General features: G+C 48.5%; 1 protein-coding gene across 2 annotated transcripts in view; it reads right to left on the bottom strand.

Moving 5' to 3' along the window:
• Positions 1–23,844, bottom strand: part of PARD6B (par-6 family cell polarity regulator beta) — a 56,134-nt gene extending 32,290 nt beyond the window's left edge. For both annotated transcript variants that reach the window (XM_078875736.1, XM_078875735.1), the window contains exon 1: positions 23,496–23,844. In XM_078875736.1, coding sequence (XP_078731862.1) covers positions 23,496–23,555 — 60 coding nt within the window. In that variant the 5' untranslated portion in view covers positions 23,556–23,844. The remainder of the gene's footprint in view (positions 1–23,495) is intronic.
• Positions 23,845–24,258: the final 414 nt, after the last annotated feature.

Below are 24,258 nucleotides of genomic sequence, written 5' to 3' on the forward strand. Positions count from 1 at the left end.
GAAAATTTTTATTCGTCGATGGCAGAAGTTTTCGGCCGCCCGCCCGCCCCGATTCTCAAGCCTCGGTCTTTGACCCTCGCACGCTTGGGCGAGCACCGAAACATCGAGGGCCATTCCATCCCAGCGGCCCTCGCGGTTATGACGTGATCTCGTCGCTCCGTCTCATCGGTGAGACGTCCTCTCGGGGCCCGCGTCCCGTCCCTTGGGTTGCCACTCCGTGATAAATGTTTGACCAGCGTCCCTTCTCCCCGTGATGTTTGTACGTTGAGCTGCTTTGCGTAAGCCAACCGTGCTAATCGGGCGGTGCGGGGGGACGTGTCCTGCCCAAGCTCCGCTTTACTTTTCTCAATAGTTTGATGATGCGATTTAAACAGCGCTGTGGACAATGAAACAAGGCTTTGGAAACATCAAAAAAAGTTAAAACTCTTACTTTTAGTTTGAACACTTTGCAGGATTATACTGCCAGACTTGAGTAAAGATAACAAGAATCAATAAGTGCAACTGATTAAAGAGGCATAGAGAGCAGTGCATGCTTGGAATTTGAGACATCTACTCAGGTACCCATGGAGCCTCAACCTCGATTAGCACGGTTAGCTACGTACGATGCGAAAGAACTTCAACATTCATACTACACTATACACTACACTATTATACACTGTACTATATACTACAATACATGCTACACTACTACAGTAGATCATGGATTATCCAGTGGCTTCGGGGGGCACAGGATTTTCAAAAACGCCGGATAATCACTCCATCATTATTATTTAGAAGAGCTTATTTTTGCACATTCTTGCATATTGTTTTTTAGCTGTTGTGTTTTCTTAGTGTTTTAAATTCCTTTACTAGATTAAATTGCCATAAATAAAAAGACTAAAAAATATCCTACTGCAAAAAGTTACCGTATTTACTGTACCGTACTTACCACTCCAATCTCGAAGACTCTGCATGGGGTGATGTACATTACGTGCGATACTGTAATTGTTTTCGTTGTATGTAGTGTATAATGTACTGTATATAATATTTAACACTGAAATCAAGCAAAGCTACTTTTTTTTTGCCAAGCACACGGGGTGTCGATCACGGGACTTGGTAGCAGCCTTTGGAGCGGGTTTTGCCGGTTTCGCCGGATTGGGTCGGGACCGCCGGATGATGTTGATAATGTTGCAAGCAGCCGGATAATCGCATGCTGGTTAATCGATGGTCAACTCAACAGCCAGCATCCACCCCCTCAAACTGGCACTACTGTTCTGTCTCGTTCCCAGTTTTATCCCAAATGGGCTCTCGCTGTCAATCAACCTTCTCTACACTTGAGAACTCAACAACTCTGTCCGTTGCGAGTCTGATGGTCTTCATGCAAGCTTACGAGTCTCCCTACTTGTGTCCGCAGGGTCTCCATGCGAGTCTACGTGCAGGTTGGCGATCACAAGCGGCTATGCGAGTCTCACCGGCTCACCCGATGAACGTACGTGGTCCAGAGGTCACAACCGGGTACCCGATACCCGTACCGTACCTGATACCCGGCTACCCGTACCCGGCCGGGTACGGGTACGGGTAGCCGTTTGCGACCCTGGTGCGGCCAGGTACGGGTACGGGTAGGCCGTGAGTCACTGGCGAGTAGCCGTTTGTCACTCATTTCGGGTAGGGTACGGGTACGGGTAGGGAACGGCTACCCGTACCCGGCCGGGTACAGGTACCCATTTGCGACCCTGGTGCGGCCGGGTACGGGTAAGGAATCAAAACCCGTTTGCGACCTCTGACGTGGTCTCTACGCGAAGGCTACGTTTCTCCGTGCAAGGCTGTGGTGACGACCAAGACTGAGATCGTCCCAGTTGATGGACGGATGGAGCCTCGATTCAAACCCCCCTCGAACGTGAGCGGTGCCAGCTCAGCACTCCTGATGCCCCGAGTCACTCCGAACTAGCTGGCATTGCTTTAAAAGGCCGCGTCTGATTAGCACAATAAACAACGTCCCGCACCCCAACTCTCCCTCTCTCTCTCTGCACTCCGAGCGATTTCACAATGAAATGTAAAAAATAAATCGTTCAGCCGTTTCCAATATAAACCGTAAAAAATAACAAAGAAAAGCTTCTTCCGCAGTCCTTACATCACACCGACACAACACCAACAACAAATCAAAAGCCCATACCACTGTTTGTTTGCGCGCATGTGTATGTGTGTGTGTCTGTCTTCGACTGAGTACCTGGTGCGATGTGTAAACATCGCCACTGGGGAGACAAAGGCGGTCGGGCGAAGTGCTGGCCACGCACCCCCTCGTGTACCGTGCCGGCCTTCAAAGGTGCTCGCTAACAGCACTTGTCCCAACAGTCTATTAAGGCTATACGGCGGATCTTTGTACTTTTCTTTCTTTGTGGGTAGCGGTAGTGTAGCGGTTAGCACGCTGCGTTACTAAACCTGGCGACCCGGGTTCGATTCCCGTTCACGGCCAACACCGGTGACGATTATCTGAATCGGTCCTGGGCCTCCCCTAGGTCGACTCAGCCTCTGAGTACCTGGTGCGATGTGTCATCAACATCGCCATGGTGTTGGCCACCCACCCCTTCATGTGCCGTGCCGGCCTTCAAAAGCGCTCGCTCACAGCGCTTGCCCCAACAGTCTGTGTTCGGCTATATGGGGGAAGGGGTGGGGAGTATAATTTTTTATCTGTCTCCGTGTGTGTGTGTTTATTTCACTGCTTCTCGGTCAATATTAACACTCGGAAGATGACATTTTCAGCGAGCGCGCCTGTCAAGGGATGAATGCGTCGCACGGAAGCATCTTGGAAGATTAGAAATAAATTAAAACTAATGGTGAGCATTTTTTTTTTAGGTTTGCAAGCACGCGTGTGAGCGATGCACCGACACGTTTTTTTTTGTCAAAACTATTTTTTTTAACGCAAACAAAATAAAAGCTCGCTCGATGTCAGGCCGGAGCACGCCGCCGTGATGCGGCGTCGATTCGCCAACGATTTGCCATTCGTCATGGCCAAAGCGACGGGGCAAACGCGCAACGGCGAAATAATGAACACGGAGGTGAGAGATGAGTGGCCGTGATAGGTTAAGCGGAAGCAAGTTTGGTCGGGGGGGGGGCTGCCGCTTGCGTTTAAATGCCGCCACGCGGACCAACGATTTCCCGTACGCCCGCAAGGAAATAGGGACCCCCCCCCCCCCTCGGATTTTAACGAGCTTTTTATCTTTTTTTGGGAACGATCGAAAAGTAACCCCCCATGGGTTTCTTGATTTTCCCCGTCTGCTCGGCCGCGTATTTTCGGGCCGTACCGCGCGTCGCTTGACGCTGTCACCCCGAGCGCTCGGGGGAGGCTTCTCCGCTCGCCGAAATCAGTTCCCTCAAGGCGCTCCGGGGCACAGTTTCTTACGTCCGCTCAGGAAAGCCTCCCGGCTCAACACTCGTTTCAAGGAGGGCTCTGCCAGGTTTTCGTAGTAGGGGATGGGGTGGGTGAGGGGGTTCACGTGACGTTGCCGTGATGCTACATGTGAAATTCCCAATTGAGTAATTCGCAGGTACATTTGCAGCTTCGATACCACGTACATCGGATGCTTTTTTAGCGATGGAAGCGAGCCAGTGAACCCGGAGGAAACCCACCCCCCTGCTAACCCACGTGCCCTGAAACGTCGGACATCGTGCCAACAAAAACAAAACACCACGCGCGTACACGGGGCAACGCAGGCGCAAGCAGGCCACCCTGGCAAATCCAGGTCTCTCTTGCGAAATAGCACCCTATACCCATCCCCTCGAGTTCAGCGAAATAAACTCGAAAGCACGACGACCCACGCAGCCGTGTTTATCGCAATCTTTTCTTTGAACAGGCCAAACGTCGGCGTGTCTCCCCCCACCACCCCAAGCACGGCACGGGGTGTTCCGTGTTGGGTTGGCCGTGAGAAAATAAATGGCGAGAATTCCACGTTGCTGTGGACGTGGGATACTTTGCGTCATGCAAGCGGTCGTTGTTGACTTGTCGACGAAGCGGTACTCATCTTATCCATTTCAGCGGGATGATGACGATCATCATGATGATATTGCTGGCGACGATGGTGGATAATAATTATGGTGATTGTTAATGCACAGACCTGTTTGTCAATCCACTGCTGGATGAGGGCCTCCGAATGCCGTGCGGGTCGTGGTGGTGTTATATGACCGTACCTTACCACACCAGTCAGTGCATGCGGGCCAAGGCAGACAACATAAGACATAGGAGCATAGCGGCACAGTACAACAGTTGACTTTGCTGCACTGCTCTCTGCTGGCTACCACACACAACACAGTCCCCTAGCCGCCCATGACAACCTGGCTTGCATCACAGTGGTCGTGCCCATGCAATGACTATCCAGGCTAAAACCGGCTTAGCTGTCGAGATGTGACATGATGGGGCGGATTCCGGGCAGTTTGGTTGCAGGCTAAAGCTTTTCATTAACGCGTGGAAAATCACAGCGGAGCCAATTCTCGCAAAAGATTGCATGTTACATAAGGATTGGACTCTGTGTTTATGTCACACAAAGGTAATGGCCTTCGTGTTTCGAATTTTTCCACTCCCCGACTCCTGCTGCTCACGCACAACATCTATTCTCACCGTGCGGTTGTATTCCTCGGATGTACATTGTTAACATTCCCGGCAAAGTCGTCATCTAAATCACTTTGTGTCAGACCTTTTTATTCATCTGCAAGCTGGCATTGTGCAAATCCACTGCCGATTCGTTTTCGTTTAGTTTGTTATCGCGTTCTTCGATTGGCACTCGATGTACCACACAGGACCCACCATCGTGACCTCTGTTTAACACGTAGGCTTTCTCGACCAATATTATCAATAAGAGGTTTTTTTTTCTGGTTATATCGTTCAAATATAATGCAATATAAATATTAAATATGTACTCTCCAACACACCGCTGTGCTGTACTAGTTTGACTTACATAGTTACCCCGTGGTGGTTACTGGTTATGTAGTTATCCAGTTGTGGTCGTAGAATAAACGTGTTCCCTCCTGGATTTGTGTGTCTCTCAAGTGAACCCACTACACTAGTAACGAATTGGCAAGTTTTGTTTACGTGACGAACCTTGCTAATCGGCTGTGTCGGGTGGTGGCGGGTTTAGCGACACATTTACGCGATCTAACCCCAAAAAAACCCTCTATCGTGGATTGTGACCGCTGCTTAAAATCCAATCGCACGTCACTGGACGCAAGGAGAAATCCACATTGGGGCCCTCTCCATCCTTCATGTCTCTCTTGGCAAATATGTGCTTTGCTACTGGTAGGAACCCACTGGTTCCACCAGCCCACAGGGGATTATTGTGTCCGTCTGTCCGTCATGCAGGGAGGGGCTGGGTGGGGGGTGGGAGGGGTGGGGCTGGGTGGGGAGGGGCTGGTCACCCCGTGGTGCCCTTATAAAACTCAACGTTTAACCTACTCACGCCGGCTTGTGCCCGTCCTCACAGTCGGGCATATTTGCGCAATACACCACGCCGCCGTTGACCCTGGCCATTGACCGAGCAACCCAACGTTCCTAACAGCTCCCTCCGCAGGAATGTGTTAAAGCTAATTCATGAGCCTCGACGTCATAAACCCAAGGAGCCAACGGTGTCCACCTAATTGCCGTTTAACTAGGCCGAGAAGAGGATCTGGAATAGGTGACAAAGCCTTCGCCGTTGGAGCACCAGCAGCGTTTTGGAACAACCTCGTTTCCTCCCCCTTAACATCGTAAACCTTCCTTCAAAAATAATATCCTGAAGCAGGTTTGTGCTGGATACGACCGCATTGGCAAATGTGATTTGTAACGTCTATCCTTACCCGTGTCTATCGATAGTTCGATTTTAACGTGCAACTTTATTGAGGGACTACGACTGTGTTGTCTTGCTGTGTGCTCTGGGGTTGTTGTTGTTGTTTTGCTGCCTTGCTCCAAGCTTGCAATTAGTGCTGACAAATCGGCAGTAATTTATGTGCTTGTGCACTTCGTACGTTTAATATTTTTATTATTTATTCATAGTGACTTGCTTACCGTGTCTGTATGTTGCACTCCAATTGTTTTTTTTGCTCCGTATTGTTTGTCGTTGTTGTAACTCGCTGACCCCATGCCCATATTGCACATCTGTGAAATAAAGAGCTTCATAGCTCATCGGATTCCTCTTCCAGTCTAAATAGAGATCCTGATTATGAAATCGTTACATATGCCTTCATCATCATCATCATCGACGCATGATCCATCCACTGATGGACAAAGGCCTCATCATTAATTAACACAACGGTAGCCACTCATGCAAGGCTTTTAATATGAACCACACACAGAGAGGTGGCTGGGGGGGTGGCTTGTCGGTTCATGATGGCTGTGACACCAAGCCAGCATCACGGACAGGCTGGGTTCGTAGCCAGCTGCTCTCTGTCTGCGTCATGAAACCGGCTTTTCAGGTATAATGAGTTCATGGTCTCAGCCTGATTTTTTGTATTCTACCAGGTAAGACCCACTCAGCTGTAAAGCTCTTTTTCAGAAGCGAACTGACCATCACAAATGATAACTAAACAAAGAGGGCTCTCACCATCACGTGATTCTAAATGTGAACGTCAAAACTGGAGGACCCAGAGAAAGATCCACGCGACCACGGCGAGAGAGACACGCAAAACTCCAAATATAAAGCAGGCGTCAGAGTCGGGATCGAACCTAGGACGTCCTGCATACCATCTCGCCACCATGGTGCCCCTAATTAATTTAGCTCATGAACATCAACTCGTATCATTTGCTTTATCTCCAAAGTGGACGTCTTCCTTGGTGTGGCCTCTCTCTTGGATGTCACTCTGTCACCAAACTTACCAAGTGACCATCATTATTATCATCATCATCTCATTCTACCCATGTGTCCAACCCACCCACGATTGAGTCTCATGAAATTCCAATGAACCCGGGTGACCTGAGTTCAATTCCTGGTTACGGCTAACATCAGTACTGAGCATTATCCGAATCAGTTCAGGGCCACCACCCCCTTCACCAACCCGCACTGACCCGGGCTTGGTGAAGTATGGTCAAATATCCCACACAACCAGTGCAGTTTATGGAGGCCCTCATCCAGCAGTGGATTGACAAAAGGTATGTACAAGTATAATGCAAAGGCGTGAGTGAGTGAGATAGTGTAAGGACAGTCAATGAGAGGAGCCAACCTTATTGAATTTTGAGAAGGGTTTATACAAGCTGAACCATTTATAGATACCAGAAGCCAACGACAGGATGAAATAATGCTTTTTTGGGTTAGATCGCGCGAATATAATATAACTATTTTTATTTCACCATGTAAGGCCCACTGAGCTGTATAGCTTTTTTCAGAAGCGACCTGGCCACAAACGAGAAGAGAGAAATGCAAACTCCAAATATATAGCCGTGTCAGGGTCGGGATCAAACCCCCGAGCACCTGCATACCAGGCGAGGGAGTTAACATCTCACTACCGCGGCACTTGCTGACGAATCCATACTGGACACCTGTGAAATAAAGATTCTGATTCTGAAATGGATCAGCGTGTGCCATGGCGAAAAGCCAAACGAATTGAGAGTTTGAAAGCCGAGCCGTGTGGCCAGAGGTGGAGGAGGAAGAGAAAAATGTTGTCCTGCAGTGAGAGTAGCAGATCCACCGTCCTAGGGAACGGATGTGAAATCGAGACACGGCGCTTGGAAGTGATCCATGACAGCTTTCCTGCGTTTCTATCTTGTGAACCACATTTGTTACGCATCCTCTACAATCCTGGCGAGCGGGGTTTTCCCATTGTTGGCCGTTCTTTATATCGCTGCCAAGTGGCGAGCACCTATTAACGCCAGCATGGCCTTAATTTGGTGCTCGCGAATAGGATTTTCTCCAACAATCTACGCAAACTACTGTACGACTACATTGCACACCCAGGTGCACAATGGACGTATGTGCAAACATACAAGCGCACACACGTACATATACGCAAACACACACACACTGCAACAATAACACCAACAGCCATAATTTGCCATGTATAAGCACCCACACACAAATATCCCCCAAACTGCCTTTACAGGCTGTTGGGGCAAGTGCTGTTAGCGAGCGCCTATTAAGGCTGGCATGCACGTGCTCACACACACGGAAGTACAAACACACACACACACGGAAATACAAAACACACGCATGCTATATACACAAATACACTCATATTTAAAAGACAAAGATCCACCCACATAGCCTGTTACAGACTGTTGGGGCAAGTGCTGTTAGCAAGCACCTTTCAAGGCCGGCACGACACACGAGGGGGTGGGTGGCCAACACCACGCCCGACCACCTTCGTCTCCCTAGTGGCAATAATTACAAACTGCACTAGGTCCTCATTTGCGGCTGAGTTGACCTAGGGGAGGCCCAGGACCAGTTCAGATAACCGTCGAGTGGTGTTGGCCGTGAGCGGGAATTGAACATGGGCCGCCAGGTTCGTAGCGCAGCGCGCTAAACCACTACAATACCACTCCCCACACACACACACAACAACCGCCATTCGCCACCAAGTGGCGGTGACGTCACCGTGGCGCTAGTGCCAGGCTATGTGCACTTTAAGGCCACGTGAAGTGTCGAACGCCCGCTGGCAGTAGGTCACGGGACTGACCCAGGTGCGCGCACACATACACACAAACGCACGCACACGCCCGGAAAACGCAAAACATTTTTTGCCAGCAGCAGCGAGCGGCCCAAAAAATGTGCTCGGACAAAAGAGGCCACAGGGCATGCGGTGTCTCACACGGCGCTGCCAGCCATCTAGTTTTGGGAGGTGTTTTTTTGCGTGGGTCGCCTTTGGTACGTGAACCACGGCTGCCATGAAAACATTTATTCCTGCTTCAGCAGTCTGCCTTTAATGAGGGAAATACTTATTTCCCTCATTAAAATGCAAATCAATTTATAACATTTTTGACATGAAGTTTTTCTGGATTGTTTTGTTGTGATTCTGTCTCTCACTGTTCAAATACACCTACCATTCAAATTATAGACTGATCATTTCTTTGTCAGTTGGCAAACGTACAAAATCAGCAGGGGATCAAATACTTTTTTCCCTCACTGTACGTAACTTTACCGAAAGACCCAAAGAGTATGAATTCCTGCAGTCAAGATACAACGTAGGCCTGCCAAGCCTGGCCTGACAGGCAGGCCAGGCTGACAGGCAGGCCAGGCACCAGACATTTCTCCCCGTTCGTTCTTTTTCTCTCTCCCAGTATTTCGGGTTTCCTTATAGTACTGCCGCCGAGGCTTACAAGGAGTCAGGGAAATACACGTGGTGTGTAAGTGTGTCATCTAGATCGTAGCTGCTGATGGTTGATTTATTAGGAAGTCACTGGAGCTATGCATTGGGACGCTGTCTTTCCGACAGCTCTGTTTATTCACCTGAGGACGGCTGCTTGTGTTGTGGCCGAAACGTCGTGAGAATTTTTTCTTTTATTTTTATTAATTTATTACTTCCCTTCTACGTGACTTTACCGAAAGAACCAAGAAGATGGAGCTGTGCACTTTCAAATCTAGAATGAAAACTCATTTCTTTGGAACTGCTTGTTGTTGTGTTTAGTTTGTTGTCCTTACCCCACATCTCCCATGAGCACGGTTGGCTATGTACAGCGCGAAAGAAGTTCAACATACATACATATATATGAAATATATCAATTATATATATAGTTTGCAACCCTCTGCTGGATCAGCATCTTCGCACGCCGTATCGGTCACGATGGTTAACTGACCACACTTCGCCACGTTGATCAGCGTCGGTTGGTGAAAGAAGATGATGATGGTGGTGATGATGCTGTACATGAATTTGTAATTAAGATTCGTGAATTCACGATAAAGCGTGTGATGTCACGAACATTGATGAACGTGTAGCTGCCGGCTCGTGCTTCCCTCCTTATTCGCAGGCTCATGAACATTCATGAGTCAAAGTCTGAACGCTCATCGGCAATGCCCCATCCTGTGCCAGGATCTACAGAACTACCCCCCAACCCACCCACCTCGCATCGTTATGATTATTCTGCTTCTTTAACCCAGGGAAGCCTCACCGAGCAGGGTCCTGCAAAGTTTACGCAGTACGGGAGGGGGGGGCTATGTTTCTGCTGCTGCGGGTAATCCCAATTGAGTCACTTGCAGATACAGTAATACCCCGGGGGGGGAGCAGGGAGGGAATGCGTTCCTGAAAGGTGCGGCGACGCATGTCGAAACGACGTTAAGCCAAAGCGGTTCACGGGGTAGGCGAGCGGTGGAGGCGAAAGGCTGAGCGGCGACGGGGTCAACGAGAGAGGGCAAACGATACCACCGCCGGCGTGAGCGTGTGGAGGGGGGGGGGTTGAGGTTGAGGCGGTGCAAATCTGGTGGCGGTCAGTTTAACACGTAGGCTTTCGCATTTGATGATACTGGTGGCGGTGTTGATAAAGCGCCGACGCACAGTTTGTTCTACAACGCCGCGTGTTGTTTTCGCGACGCGAATTGGATACATAACGCGACGCACACACCAGGGAACACATTTTTGATAACGCGGACGCGAATTGGATTTCACGCGAGCGAGCCAACGGGACCACGTCTCGCGCCAGTAGGAATAAGCGGGCCGTACCGGGTGATTCGGCGTAGCGTCGCACAAGGCATTGGTTGGGATGCTGCTGGATGCTTCTCGATGCTACCCCACGCGCCTCTAGTCTTTGTTCGGCCCGCGTGCACATCTCCCGCTTTATCACGGATCGCGCTGTACCCACTATATTCATACATTGTTTATTACAACGCCATTTTTCCTAAAATGCAGCGTTCTTCGGGAATGCAACTACGACCACCGCCACGTGATAGGACACAGACCGTAATTTGCAAAGCGATGGTAAACAGGGGTACTGCTGTAATTTCTCGAGCACTGCAATGTTTGAGCCACCGCTGCTTCACAGTGGCACGTTCAAGGTCCCCCGACGTCCTTCTCAAGAGGAGGCAGAGGTCGCAACCGGGTACTCGATACCCGTACCCTACCCGATACCCGGCTACCTGGCCGGGTACGGGTAGCCGTTTGCGACCCTGGTGCGGCCGGGTACGGGTACGGGTAGGCCGTGAGTCACTGGTGAGTCACCGTTTGTCACTCATTTCGGGTAGGGTACGGGTAGGGTACGGGTACCCATTTGCGACCCTGGTGCGGCCGGGTACGGGTACGGGTAAGGAATCAAAACCCGTTTGCGACCTCTGAGAGGAGGCCACTGTGTGCCAGCGTCAGGGTCCAATGTAGCCATTTGAAGTTTAACACGTAGTAGCAGTAGGGCTTTCGCAACCAATATCATCCATAATACAGGTTATTTTGGGGTTAGATCGAGTAAATATAAATGTAGCGTTAAACCCGCCCCCGCCCGACACAGCCAAATAGTGAGGTTTGTCACGTAACCAAAAACGTATGTGGCTGGTTGTTAATACAGGTAAGAACAATGTTCCACACTGCCCACCAGGGATTTTTTGTCTGTCTGTCTGTCGTGCATAAATATATATATAATATAAACAGCTCTTTCATTGGTGGAGACCTACTGCCGGGTACGGGGAGGGGCCTAAGGGAAGGGGGGTCAGGGGGGGGGCCTAAGGATATGGGGGGGGTCAGGGGAGGGGCCTAAGGGAGGGGGGATGAGCGGAGGGGCCTGAGGGAGGGGGGTCAGGGGAGGGGCCTAAGCAAGGGGGAGGGGCCGATAGTTAAGGGGGCTGGCTACCTGGCTGGCTGCCTGGCAACCTCAAGTCAAGTTATATTTTATACAGGTAGGAACAACAGGTTCCACACTGCCCACCAGGGATTATTTGTCTGTCTGTCGTGCATATTTGTCTGTCGTACACGAATGCGCTGTCCAACCAAGTTCCTACCTGCCCACTCCGAAGGAACGTGTTTATCGGTGAAACGTCGTACTCGAATTGTAAGTGTTGTGGGTTTACTCTCCAACACACCGGTCTGCTGAAGTAGTAGCCAAGTGACACGTTGTGTTTACGTGACAAACCTCACCTATTGGCTGCCGTCGGGTGGTGGCGGGTTTTAACGGCACATTTATATTTACGCGATCTAACCTTTAAAAACAACCTCCATTACGAACAAAATAAAATGCAGCTTGATCTTTGCATACATGGCAAGTCCCGGACAAATGACGACACGCATTATTTTCTGAAGTTTCATTCAAACTGGACCATCACCTTCTTTACTAAATTTAGAATTGCCCCTGCGAATTCACACAGACGGACAAGCGCCGATGCATTCACGCTTTCAACTTCAGTCAGAAACCATTAGAAAGAGCAAGAAAGCGGGGTATGGGAGGGGGGGGTTTACAAAAAAATCCAACTGCTGATCGTTCATTTGTCTCAAACTGAAACCCTGGGTAAACACAGCGTGTGACGACCATTGCCACAGCACTAAAGCAAGACACCCACACCGCTACGACTGCTAAAAGGACACAAAAGGGGGACGAATGAGAGAGGGGGAACAACAACACAGAATTTCCCCCAATTCATACGGCCTCCGAGTTTTGCAATGACCTTACTGTTTGGAACAATCCGTGCCGTTTCATTCCCGCAAGTCAGTCAAGACACGGGTGTTGAATTCAATGGCGGGGGTGGGGGGGGAGGACAACATCTGACTGACGGATTGATGTCCCTTTATTTGAGTAGGCCAAAGCCGCTGGGAATTGAAAGATGTGTTTTTGTTGTTAATGGGGGGCTCACCGAACATGAGTGGAGGGGGGGAGGTTTAACCGGGCTGTGAGATTCGGTGACCAGCTAAATATTTCCGTATGCCGTAACACCACATCCAGTATACCCTATAGCCATAGATGTGGCTACGGGGTCCATGTTCCATCTCCTCATGCCTACCATGGCCTAGTGCAGGGGTCGGGCAAATCAAAATAACAAGAGGAGACATTTTTTTTGTTCTCCAGGATTGGGTAACAACTAAGAAAACACAATATTTTAAGAGCCGCAATTGCACGCGAATACGGCGATCTTGAGTAAACAACTTCTCACCAAGCCATACCTGTTAACCCCTTATCAGTGCCTACCTTATTACAGAACAATTTAGACCTTATTGGTCACCCCGTGCCCTTATAAATCTCAACATTCATCCTACAAAGTCCCGTCACAAGGGAGAGAAACACAAACAAATAAACTTATTTTTTGCCTATATATTGAAACGGCTGTACGCCTATGGACCTGAAAACTCAATTTCCGTGTACAAGACTAGGGAGTCACCTGTCTGGGTTGACAGGTATGCGAAGCAGTCCCTTGAAGAGCCGCAGGCGGCTCTGTAAGCTACAGATTGCCGACCCCTGGCCCCAGTGGTGGCGCATTCCCGGCTTGCTGCAGAAGTTCACGGTTCGAATTCCAGCAGCGGCCCTGGTTAATACTTGCCAGTGTAAGAACCACGACAATATTACGCGCCGTCTGCTTCGGAGTGGACGCTAAAGATCGCCTGACATCATTCGCTAGGGTGGTCGTTGTATGCCAGCGTCTGGGTCAAAATTGACCAAATTCTAAATTTACACCACAACTTACTCACTTGGGATGGGGATGATTATACAAAGCAATCATTGGTGCTGTCTAGCAGACCGATGCCCCAAGGTCACTCTCTGGCAAATTAAACTATTCTGGTCTCATTTAAATACGTAGGCTATCCTGGCCTCTTGACTTCTCACCTGGTTAAACTGGATGCAGTTGAAAAATGTAACCGACTAGCAACCTGAAAAGGATTTGGTGAGGAGTTGAGCCCTGGTCAGTTCTCTCCCCAAAAAATACTCACACTCATCAACTCATTAACTGGTTTCATGCATTTCTGAGTTTTCTGGGTTCAATGGGTTTATTCGGGTGCCCCAGTGACTAAATGTTACCTGCCTCGCCCGGTATACAAGAGGTTGTGGGTTCGATCCCACGCATGATGCCTCTATGTTTGGAGTATGTATCTTATCCCCGTGGTCGCGTGGATTTTTCTCCGGGTCCAATGGTTTTTCCCTCCACATTTAGGATCAACATCACCACGCGTTTCAAGTATTGGGCTGCTGCTATCAATTTCCATTTAATAAGCCACTTCTCATTGGGCCATCATTTGCGATCGCCAGGTCGCTTCTGAAAAAGAGCTACATAGCTCGGTGGGACCTTACCTGGTAAAATAAACAAAGTTTTAGTATTCTTGGTTCTTTCGGTAAAGTCACGTAGAAGGGAAATAATAAAATAATATTAATATAAAACAATAAAAATTCTCACAGCAAGAATTTTTTCTTGCAGTGGATTTCACACCTGATGATGATTGCTTGTGCTGCAGTCGAAACGTCGTGAGATTTTTTTATTGTTTTATATTTATTTTATTTTATTATTTCCCTTCTACGTGACTTTACCGAAAGAACCAAGCATATGAATCCCTGCAGTCACGAAAGCTTTAAATCAAAATAAACAAAGTTTTAGTAGTTTACTTTCATTCCTCTCCTGCTTAAGAGAAACTGACCTGAACTAAACTCAGGTTTCCATGAATCATAAATCCTAAGAATGTACTCTGCTGTTGCTCCCCCACCGCTCCCCCCACATCCCATTTCCTTTAGTCTTTAGACAGCTCCAGTTGACTGCCAATTTGGGCCAGCACACAAATTCTCCCGTATAATAACAATACTTTCATTTTATGTAGCGTCATTCATGCCAACAGCATTCTAAAACGCCGTACAGTAATTATATATAAGGACCAAATCCCATGTAGGCGGTTGGCTACATACAGCGTGACAGAAGCCAAACACGCATACCTAGCAAACAGAAACTCCTACTACTGCCAAGCAAAGTCAAAAACGAATAAACACATTTAAGAAATGGCACTAAAATAAAAAACACAACCATGAAAGTTATCACGACAAAGAAATTAGTGCATTAGGTAGGCCTACACACATTGCATACCACAATCCCAACCTCATAACCATTCGGTTCTTCGATCTGAATTCCAACATCAGAATAATGCCTGAGACACACAAATAAACTAGATATCTACATTTTTGGCGAAGACCTGCCCGATCGTCGAAATCCCCCAACTTGAATTTTTGTTTTACCAACTTGAGAGTTGGCCTTCAACTGGAGGACTTTTTGGGGAGAAATTAGCCAGTGGTTCTTAATCTGGGGTGCACGCACCCCCTGGGTGTGCAAGATGCCCTTTTCTGGGGGTGCGAGACATGGCCAAATTTTTTTTTTATTAAGCACGGGCATGTAAGTACAACTACTGGTTCATCATACCTATGTATTTATTGGCATTACACATATTTTAACGACTGCGAACCCAAGGGGTGCAAGGTTGCATTAAGATTAATAACTACTGGTGCAATGGATAGAAGCCATGGGGGTAGTGTCTTTGCGATCAGTTCATAATTGCCATGTCGGTGCACGCTCAAGCCAATTCCGGTTGGCCGTCGTTTCAAGAAAACGGAGGTTTAATGTGAAAATTCATAACACAGGTTTTTTTGGGTTAGATCGCATAAATATAAAAATGTGTCGTTAAACCCGCCACCACCCGACACAGCCAATTAGTAAGGGTTGTCACGTAAACAGAACTTGCCAAATCGTCACTACAATCACTATTTGGCTGTCGGATGGTGGCAGTTTAACGACACATTCATATATTTACGCAATCTAACCCAAAAAAACCTGTATTATGGATGATGTTGATCGCGAAATGTTAAAATTGTCGACATGATATGGGGCAATGTCTGTGCGCTCCACTGCTGGTCTGTGGCCAAACATACCGGTTGTAGCAGCACCCTCCTGAACAAGTGTCTTGAGACTCAATGAGGCTTTCCCTGCTAAATGCACGGGCATTAGAATAGCCGACAGGAACGCTGTGTTTTGTGTGCGTCATTTGGGACTGTGGTGGCAAATTCCATTTAAGACAACGTTCGGTATCGTGTGGGGAAGAAATCAGAGTTCCCGGAAGGAAACCCACCACGCATACGAAAGGCTAACGCTCTGATGTCCGCACAGATAGGTTCATGAAGCCTCTTGCTGTGCAGGCCGGGGCTTGGGAGATTCACAAATCTCGTTGTGATCCACGAACCCGAGCTACCAATGCACCAGTGCCTATGTGCTTGCTGTAAATTTCCACGCGATAAGCCACTTCGTTGAGCTATCATTTGTGGCCAGGTCGCTTCTGAAAAGGAAGATAATATTCTTTGGTTCTTTCGGTAAAGTCACTTTACCGAAAAAACCCAGAGTAATTCCTGCAGTCACGAAAGCTTCAAATCAAGTAGGAAGATGATCGTTCAGTGGGCTTTACCTGGTAAGAAAAAAATTGTTTCGTTTTATTTGTATATATTTTTTTGAAGCGATTCTCTTACATTTCCTATACTTTGCACTCCTATCGTGTTTTTGTATTGTTGTTATAACGTTATGACCCCGTGCCTCTGCTGGACATCTGTGAAAAATAACTTTACGGCTCATCGGATTCCACCGGTATAAATATTCAGATCCTGATTCTGAATCACAGTCATGCTCCACCACACCCCACTTCTGCGCTCATGTCCGGATATAGAAACAGCTGCAACCACATTGCGAAATTTACACCGCTGCTACGTGAGCACATGCTTTCGATTCGAGAGGACTTACAAAGAAAAGAGAAAATCCGAGAGGTGGACGCTTGGATTTGCAGAGACGAAGGAAGACTCGGGGATGTGGAAGCAAAAGAACATTTGCAAGTTGTAGACATTGCTCTGACTTTTACAAAGCAAGTGGGCTTGGGCAGGACATGGAGCTCAGAAGGGACGATGATCGCCGGTGGTCAACGCGGATGCGAATTGGATATAAGGCGAGTGAGCCAACGGCACTACGTCTCTCGCGAGGAGGAATACGCGGTCGTAATGGCTGACTCAGCGTAGCATCGTGCAAAGCAGTGGGATGCTGCTGGATGCTTCTAGATGCTACCCACGCACCTCAAGTCTTTGTTCGGCGTGCGTACGCATCTCACGTGTTATCGTGGACTGCACATTACCTTATATTATTAGAACACACGTTTGTTTCCATAAAGCGGCGTTCTTCAGGAACGCGACTACTACCGCGTGCATTATAGAACAGGCTGCGTGTTGAACTTCTTTCGCGCCATACGTAGCGAGCCGACCGTGCTAACCGGAGGTGCGATGATGATGGAGTGGCAGTCAAAGCGGGGGGTGGGGGGGGGTCGGGAACACGCCCTATGAGGATGTCTACCACGGAGGGTGAGGCGATGATCCCCTTTCGCACGCAGGTGGTTACGAGGATCGCCAGATCGTACGGCGATGGCCAAGGCTTGGGGAGGACTTAGTCCAGCAGTGGATAGGTCACAGCCCGTGATGAAGATGATCACTGCTGGTGGTGATGATGATGACTGGATATCGGTGAAAAAGAGCTTTTATAAGCTCATCGGATCCCTCGAGTATAAATAAACATTCTGATTCTGATGACGACAATGTTATCCTTGCGGTAAAACAAAGGTCACATTTAAGTTGGGCTTATTTTCTTTAAGCAGGTGAGTACTCCAGAGATCAGGATAAGTCTAATTTGCAAGAATGACATGTGGCATTAGTGTTGGCAGCAGTGGGGGTTGGCGATGATTGCGCCACTGTATAATCCCAATTGAGTAATCTGCGAGTCACTTGCGAATTTAGAAAAATGCGTTACCAACAGGGGGAAGGAAGCGACGTGTTGAATCGGGCGTAGCGTTTTACCCCAATTTGCGCCGTGGACTGCAGCACCTACAATGCACTCCTCAAGATGTTAGCAATTCCAACACCAGAAGCGGTGGCCTGTAAAGAATATTGGGAAAAAGACCATAGAGGTTGGAGAGGAGACACGACGAAGATGAGGAAGAGGAGGAAGAAGAGACTTAAACGTCACCAACACCGCCCTCAACCGAATCACTATTTATTTTACTATTTTGTATTTTACCAGGTAAGGCCCCACTGAGCAATATAGAGCTCTGATCTGGCCATCACAAATTACAGCTCAACGGAGTGACTTATCTCATGTGGACATTTATAGCAGCCAAATACTCTGAACTCGTGTTGATTCTAAATGTGGAGGAGAAAACCGGAGGATCCGGAGAAAAATCCACGTGACGACAGGGAGAGAGACGCAACTCCAAATATACAGACGTCGGGGTCGGGATCGAACCCACGACCTCCTGTATTCCAGGCGAGGTAGTTAACATCTCCTAGCCACCGTGATGATGATGAGAGAGAGAGACACCGCAAACTCCAAATATACAGCAGCAGGCGTCAGGGTCGGGATCGAACCCACGACCTCCTGTACACCAGGCGAGGTAGTTAACATCTCCTAGCCACCGTGATGATGATGAGAGAGAGAGACACCGCAAACTCCAAATATACAGCAGCAGGCGTCAGGGTCGGGATCGAACCCACGACCTCCTGTATTCCAGGCGAGGGAGTAAACATCTCGCCATACACTCTTCCACATTTACAAATCAGCTAATCGCTGTGCACCCATTTACACTGCTGGGGGATTCAAGAAACCTGCGCCGCCGTTCCAACTTTCGTGCGGGGAGATGGACCCGTCTCATCCACCGCAGATCAAAACGCTCCTCTCTTTCGGAATGCTTCTGCTCGCGAATGCCCCGGCACACCTCTCCAAGTCAAGAAACCCGCTTCAAGAAACGAGTCCATGCACACCCTTTCGCCTCCTACAACTTTGGAAGTGCCGTTGGACGTTTTCGTCCCATGGGCCAATGCTCAGCAATTGCGCGCGACACGCGGTTCAGCGTGCGCTTGCGTTAAAAGTACAACGCAAGTGCAATCGCACACAATGCTCCTTTTATTATTTCTGTTTTGAACTTGCTAAAGACACAAACAATGTTATTAATCGGAGAAAATTAGCAGCAACTCCCACGGGATTCCACCCGCACGCGCGTTATTAAACGCAACTCCAATCAAGCCAAAACAACGCTTGTTTTGTTTTAAGGATTGCGTGTTTGCTTTTCTCACAAACCAGAAACAAATCTTACTTTCAAACTCTTCAAAATCACTGCTGAGTGAAGGCCTCCTAAAAGCCATCAAGATCTCTGGATTATTATCATAACAACGGGTTTTTTTTCGTGCAGAGGTGCCACAGTGACGAGATGTTAACTACCTCGCCTGGTATACAGGAGGTCTTGGATTCGATCCTTGCCCTGATGCCTGCTCTATATTTGGAGTTTGCATGTCTTTCTCTCCTCGTGGTCGCATGGATTTTTGTTTCTGGGTCCCCTCCGGTTTTTATCCCTTCACATTTTGAATCAACATGCATTTTGAGTATTTGGCTGCTATACATTTCCACGTAATTATCAGCCACTTCGTTGAGCTATCATTTTTGATGGCCAGGTGGCTTGTGACAAAGAGCTATACAGCTTAGTAGGCCTTACCTCGTAAAATAAAAGCAAAAAAAATCAGGCTGAGACCACGATATCTTGAAAAGCTCTTAGCCTCCGGTTTAATCACAGAGGCTAAGAACCAGATTCCAACCCAGGACTTGAACCCAGCCTTGTCCGTGATGCTGGCTCGGGGTCGCAGCCATTATATGAATGGACAAGCCACCCCCAACCACCTCTCAGTGTGTTCATCTTAAACGCCTTGCACATCAGCTCGGGCAAGTGCTTACTGTTGTGTTAATTAATGGTACACACTGCGGTCCCTGCCATATTAACATGGGATTCTCTCCGTTGTGTGAGAATTCAAGCGATCCTCATAAAATGTGCAGCCTTTTGTCAATCTACTGCTGAGTGAAGGTCTGCCCGTGCCATGTTAGTCACGGGGGGGGGGGGGGGTGTAGTGGTTTGATCATACTGTACCACGGTGAGTCGTCAATGCAGCTTTGGTGGGGCGAGTTCATGGATATAATGCGCCGCTGATGTTATCCATGGCTGGAAATCGAACCCAGGTTGCCAGTTTCATGGCGCAGAGATCGAACCACAGTACTACCGCTTCACCCCAATTGGATCCCTCTTGAAGAACAAACTGAGTTCTGCCACAGGAATATGGAACTTCCACAACTTGATACAGAAAAATACGTAATTTCCTGCCCTACTACTATTCAAGTGCGGGCTAAAGGCCTTCCTCTTTACCTCTGCCTTTGACAGTTCCTTTCTCTCCACGAAATACACATGCCACCTTCGGTTACATACGGACAGACTGTTGCCTACCACAGGAATGTGGAGTTTACAACACTTGCTCAACATCAACAGCTGATATGAGTGCAAACGTTGGGACATGAGGGCACGGTGACTTTTTGACTTTGAGTTTGTGTACAGTAAAAAAAATTACGATGCCGAAAAGGTGCAGTGTGATATCTGCCCATACTGCTTGCATGCCTTCATACTTTTAAGCAAAATGAGATGTGAAATCTCAAGAGGCTTATCCAGGAACAATATTTTCGTTCAAAAAAAGTTAAAACGGCGACAAAGAAAAAGGGATTACTAGTAACAAAAAGATAAGTTTTAAGTAAAAAAAAAGACGAAAAAACACATCGGAAAGCTATTACCGCACAACCTACGTGGTAGTTTAAAAACATTGTTAATGTAATGATTTACGGAACCAAACGTACACTTACACCCCTCTATTAATACACCGCTTCCCCCATACCTTGTCGGCCATGGGGTAACACGTTTGACTCTATTTCACCACGCCAGTCAGTGCGGGTTGATGTTAGCCGTAGCTGGGAATCAAAACTCAGGGTTGGTAGTGCAGCTCTACTGCATTAAGTTGCTAACCACTCTTGTCGTAAAACCAGGTGGGGCGCTGGGGTGGCGTCTTTAAACTTCACGAGCAGGGCCTTTTATTAAAGCAGTGTCCAAATATTATAAACTTAACTCGAAATCTTACAACATTCCACACGAATGGTACACAGACCCATAAAACCCACGCACACCTAGAAAATGAGCGAACAATTCTCAAAGCAAATTGCTTGTCTCATGCTGCTGCTGCTGCCATAAGGTCCCTTGATTGAGAGAATTCTAGCAAGCTACTTTAAAAGGAGTATTTGGCCTACTCTTTCAGGCCGGCCAGATGGCTTGGTAGAAGAGAGATGGCGGTCAGTGCCCACACTTTAACCCCACTACGTGTGACCTGCCGATCGACTGTGGTCGACGCAGAGCCCGTCCTTGTGGGGTACGGGCAAATCGGGGCGACTGCCCGGGGCCCCGCGCTTTGGGGGGGGGGCCGTGCTTCGACGTGACGGTGTCAAGAGGTCAAATACGTCGGGGAGGGGGCCCCCACACCCCTCTATGTATGGCCCTGGGTGTGGGTGACCACGTTCGGTGTCTCCGACACAGCGTCTACGAACTCCGAGGGGCACCCAGCCAAATTGGACGTCACGGTGTTGAGATGTTAAATCCCTTGCCCGGAATACAGGGGGTTGTGGGTTAGATCCTGACCCTGACGCCTGCTGTATATTTGGAGTTTGCGGTGTCTCTCTCTCTCATCATGACCACAGTGTCGAGATGTTAACTGCCTCGTCTGGTATGCAGGAGGTCGTGGGTTTGACCCCGACGTCTGCCGCATATTTGGAGTTTGCGGTGTATCTCTCCCCGTGGTCGCGTGGATTTTCCTCCAGGTCCTCCGATTTTTCCATTCACATTTAGAAACATCCATTTAAAACACTTGGGTGCTATAAATTTACACATAAGCCACTTCGTTCAGCTATCATTTGTGGCCAGGTCGCTTCTGAAAACAAACAGCGATACAGCTCAGTGGGCCTTACCTGGATAAAATTAAAGTTTAGTTTAGTAGATCAATCAACTCGCCCCATTGTTTCGAACTGCCATGCACGAAAGTCGAATCGAAAATGTATTTAAACTCACTTGCGGACCTTATTGGGCTATACGATTCTTAAAGCAACATGTGACCTTGATCGAACGCACGTTCGATCGGTAAAGTCACCGAAAGAACCCAAGAGTATGGATTCCTGCAGTCACGAAAGCTTCAAATTAAGATTTAAATAAACTGGTTGATGATGTTTGAAATGTCTACTTGAAAGTTTGGGCCATTGAGATAAGTGAAGCGGGCTTGGGGCAGGAACACACCGTGGCTAAACAACAAAGCGGAGATGTCACAAGCCAGGGTGGTGGTGGGAACGAAGGACCCGATAAGGTGCCAGCCAAAAGGTCAAAAGCTCGTGGAGATGGAGTTGTGAAATTAAGCAAATGCGCTCAAAAGGCAGCTTGCGAGCATTGCTTTCACGGCTCGTAAGTGAGATACGAGAGTGAAATCGTTTCGTTGACGAAGGCAATCACTCTGCACAGCCATCTATCTTGACAATACCCAAGTGTTTTTAAGAGCCCCTTCTCAAAACCACGGCCTTTGTAGACATGTTAGTAACATTAAAGATCTAATCAGTATTCACGATGTTCGCATCAATTATCAAACCGATTTATGGAGCCGGGGGGGGGGTCAACATTTAAAAGCCACGGGTCTGCCTTCAATTACGTAATTACAAAACATTAAACATTCAAAACTATTCCATAAAACCATCTAATTCACACACACTCAGCAGACACGCGCACACTAATTAACCATTCTGAAGGCGGCACACTTTGCAGAAGGCCCCCCCCTGATTGTCAATCCACTACAAATTGGTCTCTCCCCATGCACCTCGTCGTTCACATGACCATACTTCACCACGCTGGTGCAGTATAAACACATTTAACCAAGACACGTTTTAAAGTTTGAGAGCACACGTTGGTTAAAGTTACGTACCAGTTAAGTGCTTTAAAAGAGAGAGAGAGGGAGGGAGGGGGGGGGCATTTAACAGCTATTAACAATGAAACCAGAGTAGTCGTGCAGTACAATCCATTGTTGTGTTGTACTTCTATGTGCCCACAGTCTGTGCTTCCCCGCCTACCAACCCAGCGTGAAGTATGGCCAATTCAGGTGTACACGCACTGTACAAGAGCCCACTTGCTCATTCCACTGCTGGATGAGTGCTTTGCCCACACCGCAAAGCGTGTGGGCAAATCGAACACGTTAACGATTTGACATTGTGTGCGTTAGCAGCAGCAGCAGCAACGACAGAAAATAAACGAATCTAACAGTGCAGAGTGAAACATCGATCATCATCCAATGACTCATGAACACCGCCCGGTGTGTTTTGACTGCGCAAGGAACACGGGGGGGTAGGGGCAGCGTCGATCTACTGCTGGATGAAGGCCTTCACTCCCTCATCACCCCCCTCATCACCTCACCCACGTGCCGTGTCAAAAGCCCGTTCGACCATACTTCACCGCGCTGGTGAACATGAACACTGAGCCGTGACGAACTGCTCGTAACACTTTTTGGTTCACCACCAAACGCCCGGTGGTGACCAGCGTGGTGAAGTATGGTGAAAGCAACTTCTCGCTGGAGTGAGTCGTGAGAGACATCGTCCGAGATAGTCGATTTGATCCACGGATGTGCGAGCAAATGTTTATTTGCAAGCGTCCACGAATGTTACGTTCAAATGACCATACTTCACCCCCGCTGGTTCGGTGAACTCCACGGATAAAAATCGTACCTTGCTCTTGACTTCTATGAGGTTGACTTGCCGCGACGTGGCCCGCTGATGTTTTGCCATGAAGGCGTCTTTTAACCGTTGAAAAGTAATAAAAGATTTTCAACTTCTGGGTGCTTTTTTTTTCTCCTCAAATATCTATGTAAAAAAAAACCCAACCCCCTCTAGAATTCTTACCGGTTTAAAACAACAACAACAACAACAACAGCAAACTAGGTTTCAAACAACAACAGAGAGCGAGAGAGCACGAAGACGCCGAAGACTTTTAGTAAATGCTTAAAAGTGAACCCCATGGGGTGGCAGAGGGAAAGGGGGTGGCCCTGAAACGACGTCCGGACGCAAGACGCGAGCACTCGACCCACGCGCGCCGCTCCACTGAGGCTGAATCCAGATCAGACATCTTGCTAAGGGGTAGACGGACGTGGCGGGCAGGGGAGGGGGGCGTGGACATTCCGATGACGTCATCAAACCCCCTCTACACCCCCACCTCCTATCCCCCCTACCCTCACCTTACCCGTGAAGCTCAAGCCGGTTTGTTTATTCCTTACCCAAGATGGCCGCCGCGATCCACGCGTCGCCGTCGCGAGCGTTGTAATCGAGGCGCGCGGTGAACTCTACCAGGGTCGTGACGTCACCGAACGGGGCGGGGGGGTGTTTTGTATTTGGTGGGTACGATAAGGAGACGCGAGGGGGGGGGACGGCGCGCGCCGATTGGACGAGCACGCGTCACGTGGTTACCAGTTCGCCCCTCCCCCCCCAACGCGGC

This window comes from Lampetra fluviatilis, chromosome 42, assembly GCF_964198595.1.
Source record: "Lampetra fluviatilis chromosome 42, kcLamFluv1.1, whole genome shotgun sequence".
Taxonomy (NCBI): domain Eukaryota; kingdom Metazoa; phylum Chordata; class Hyperoartia; order Petromyzontiformes; family Petromyzontidae; genus Lampetra; species Lampetra fluviatilis.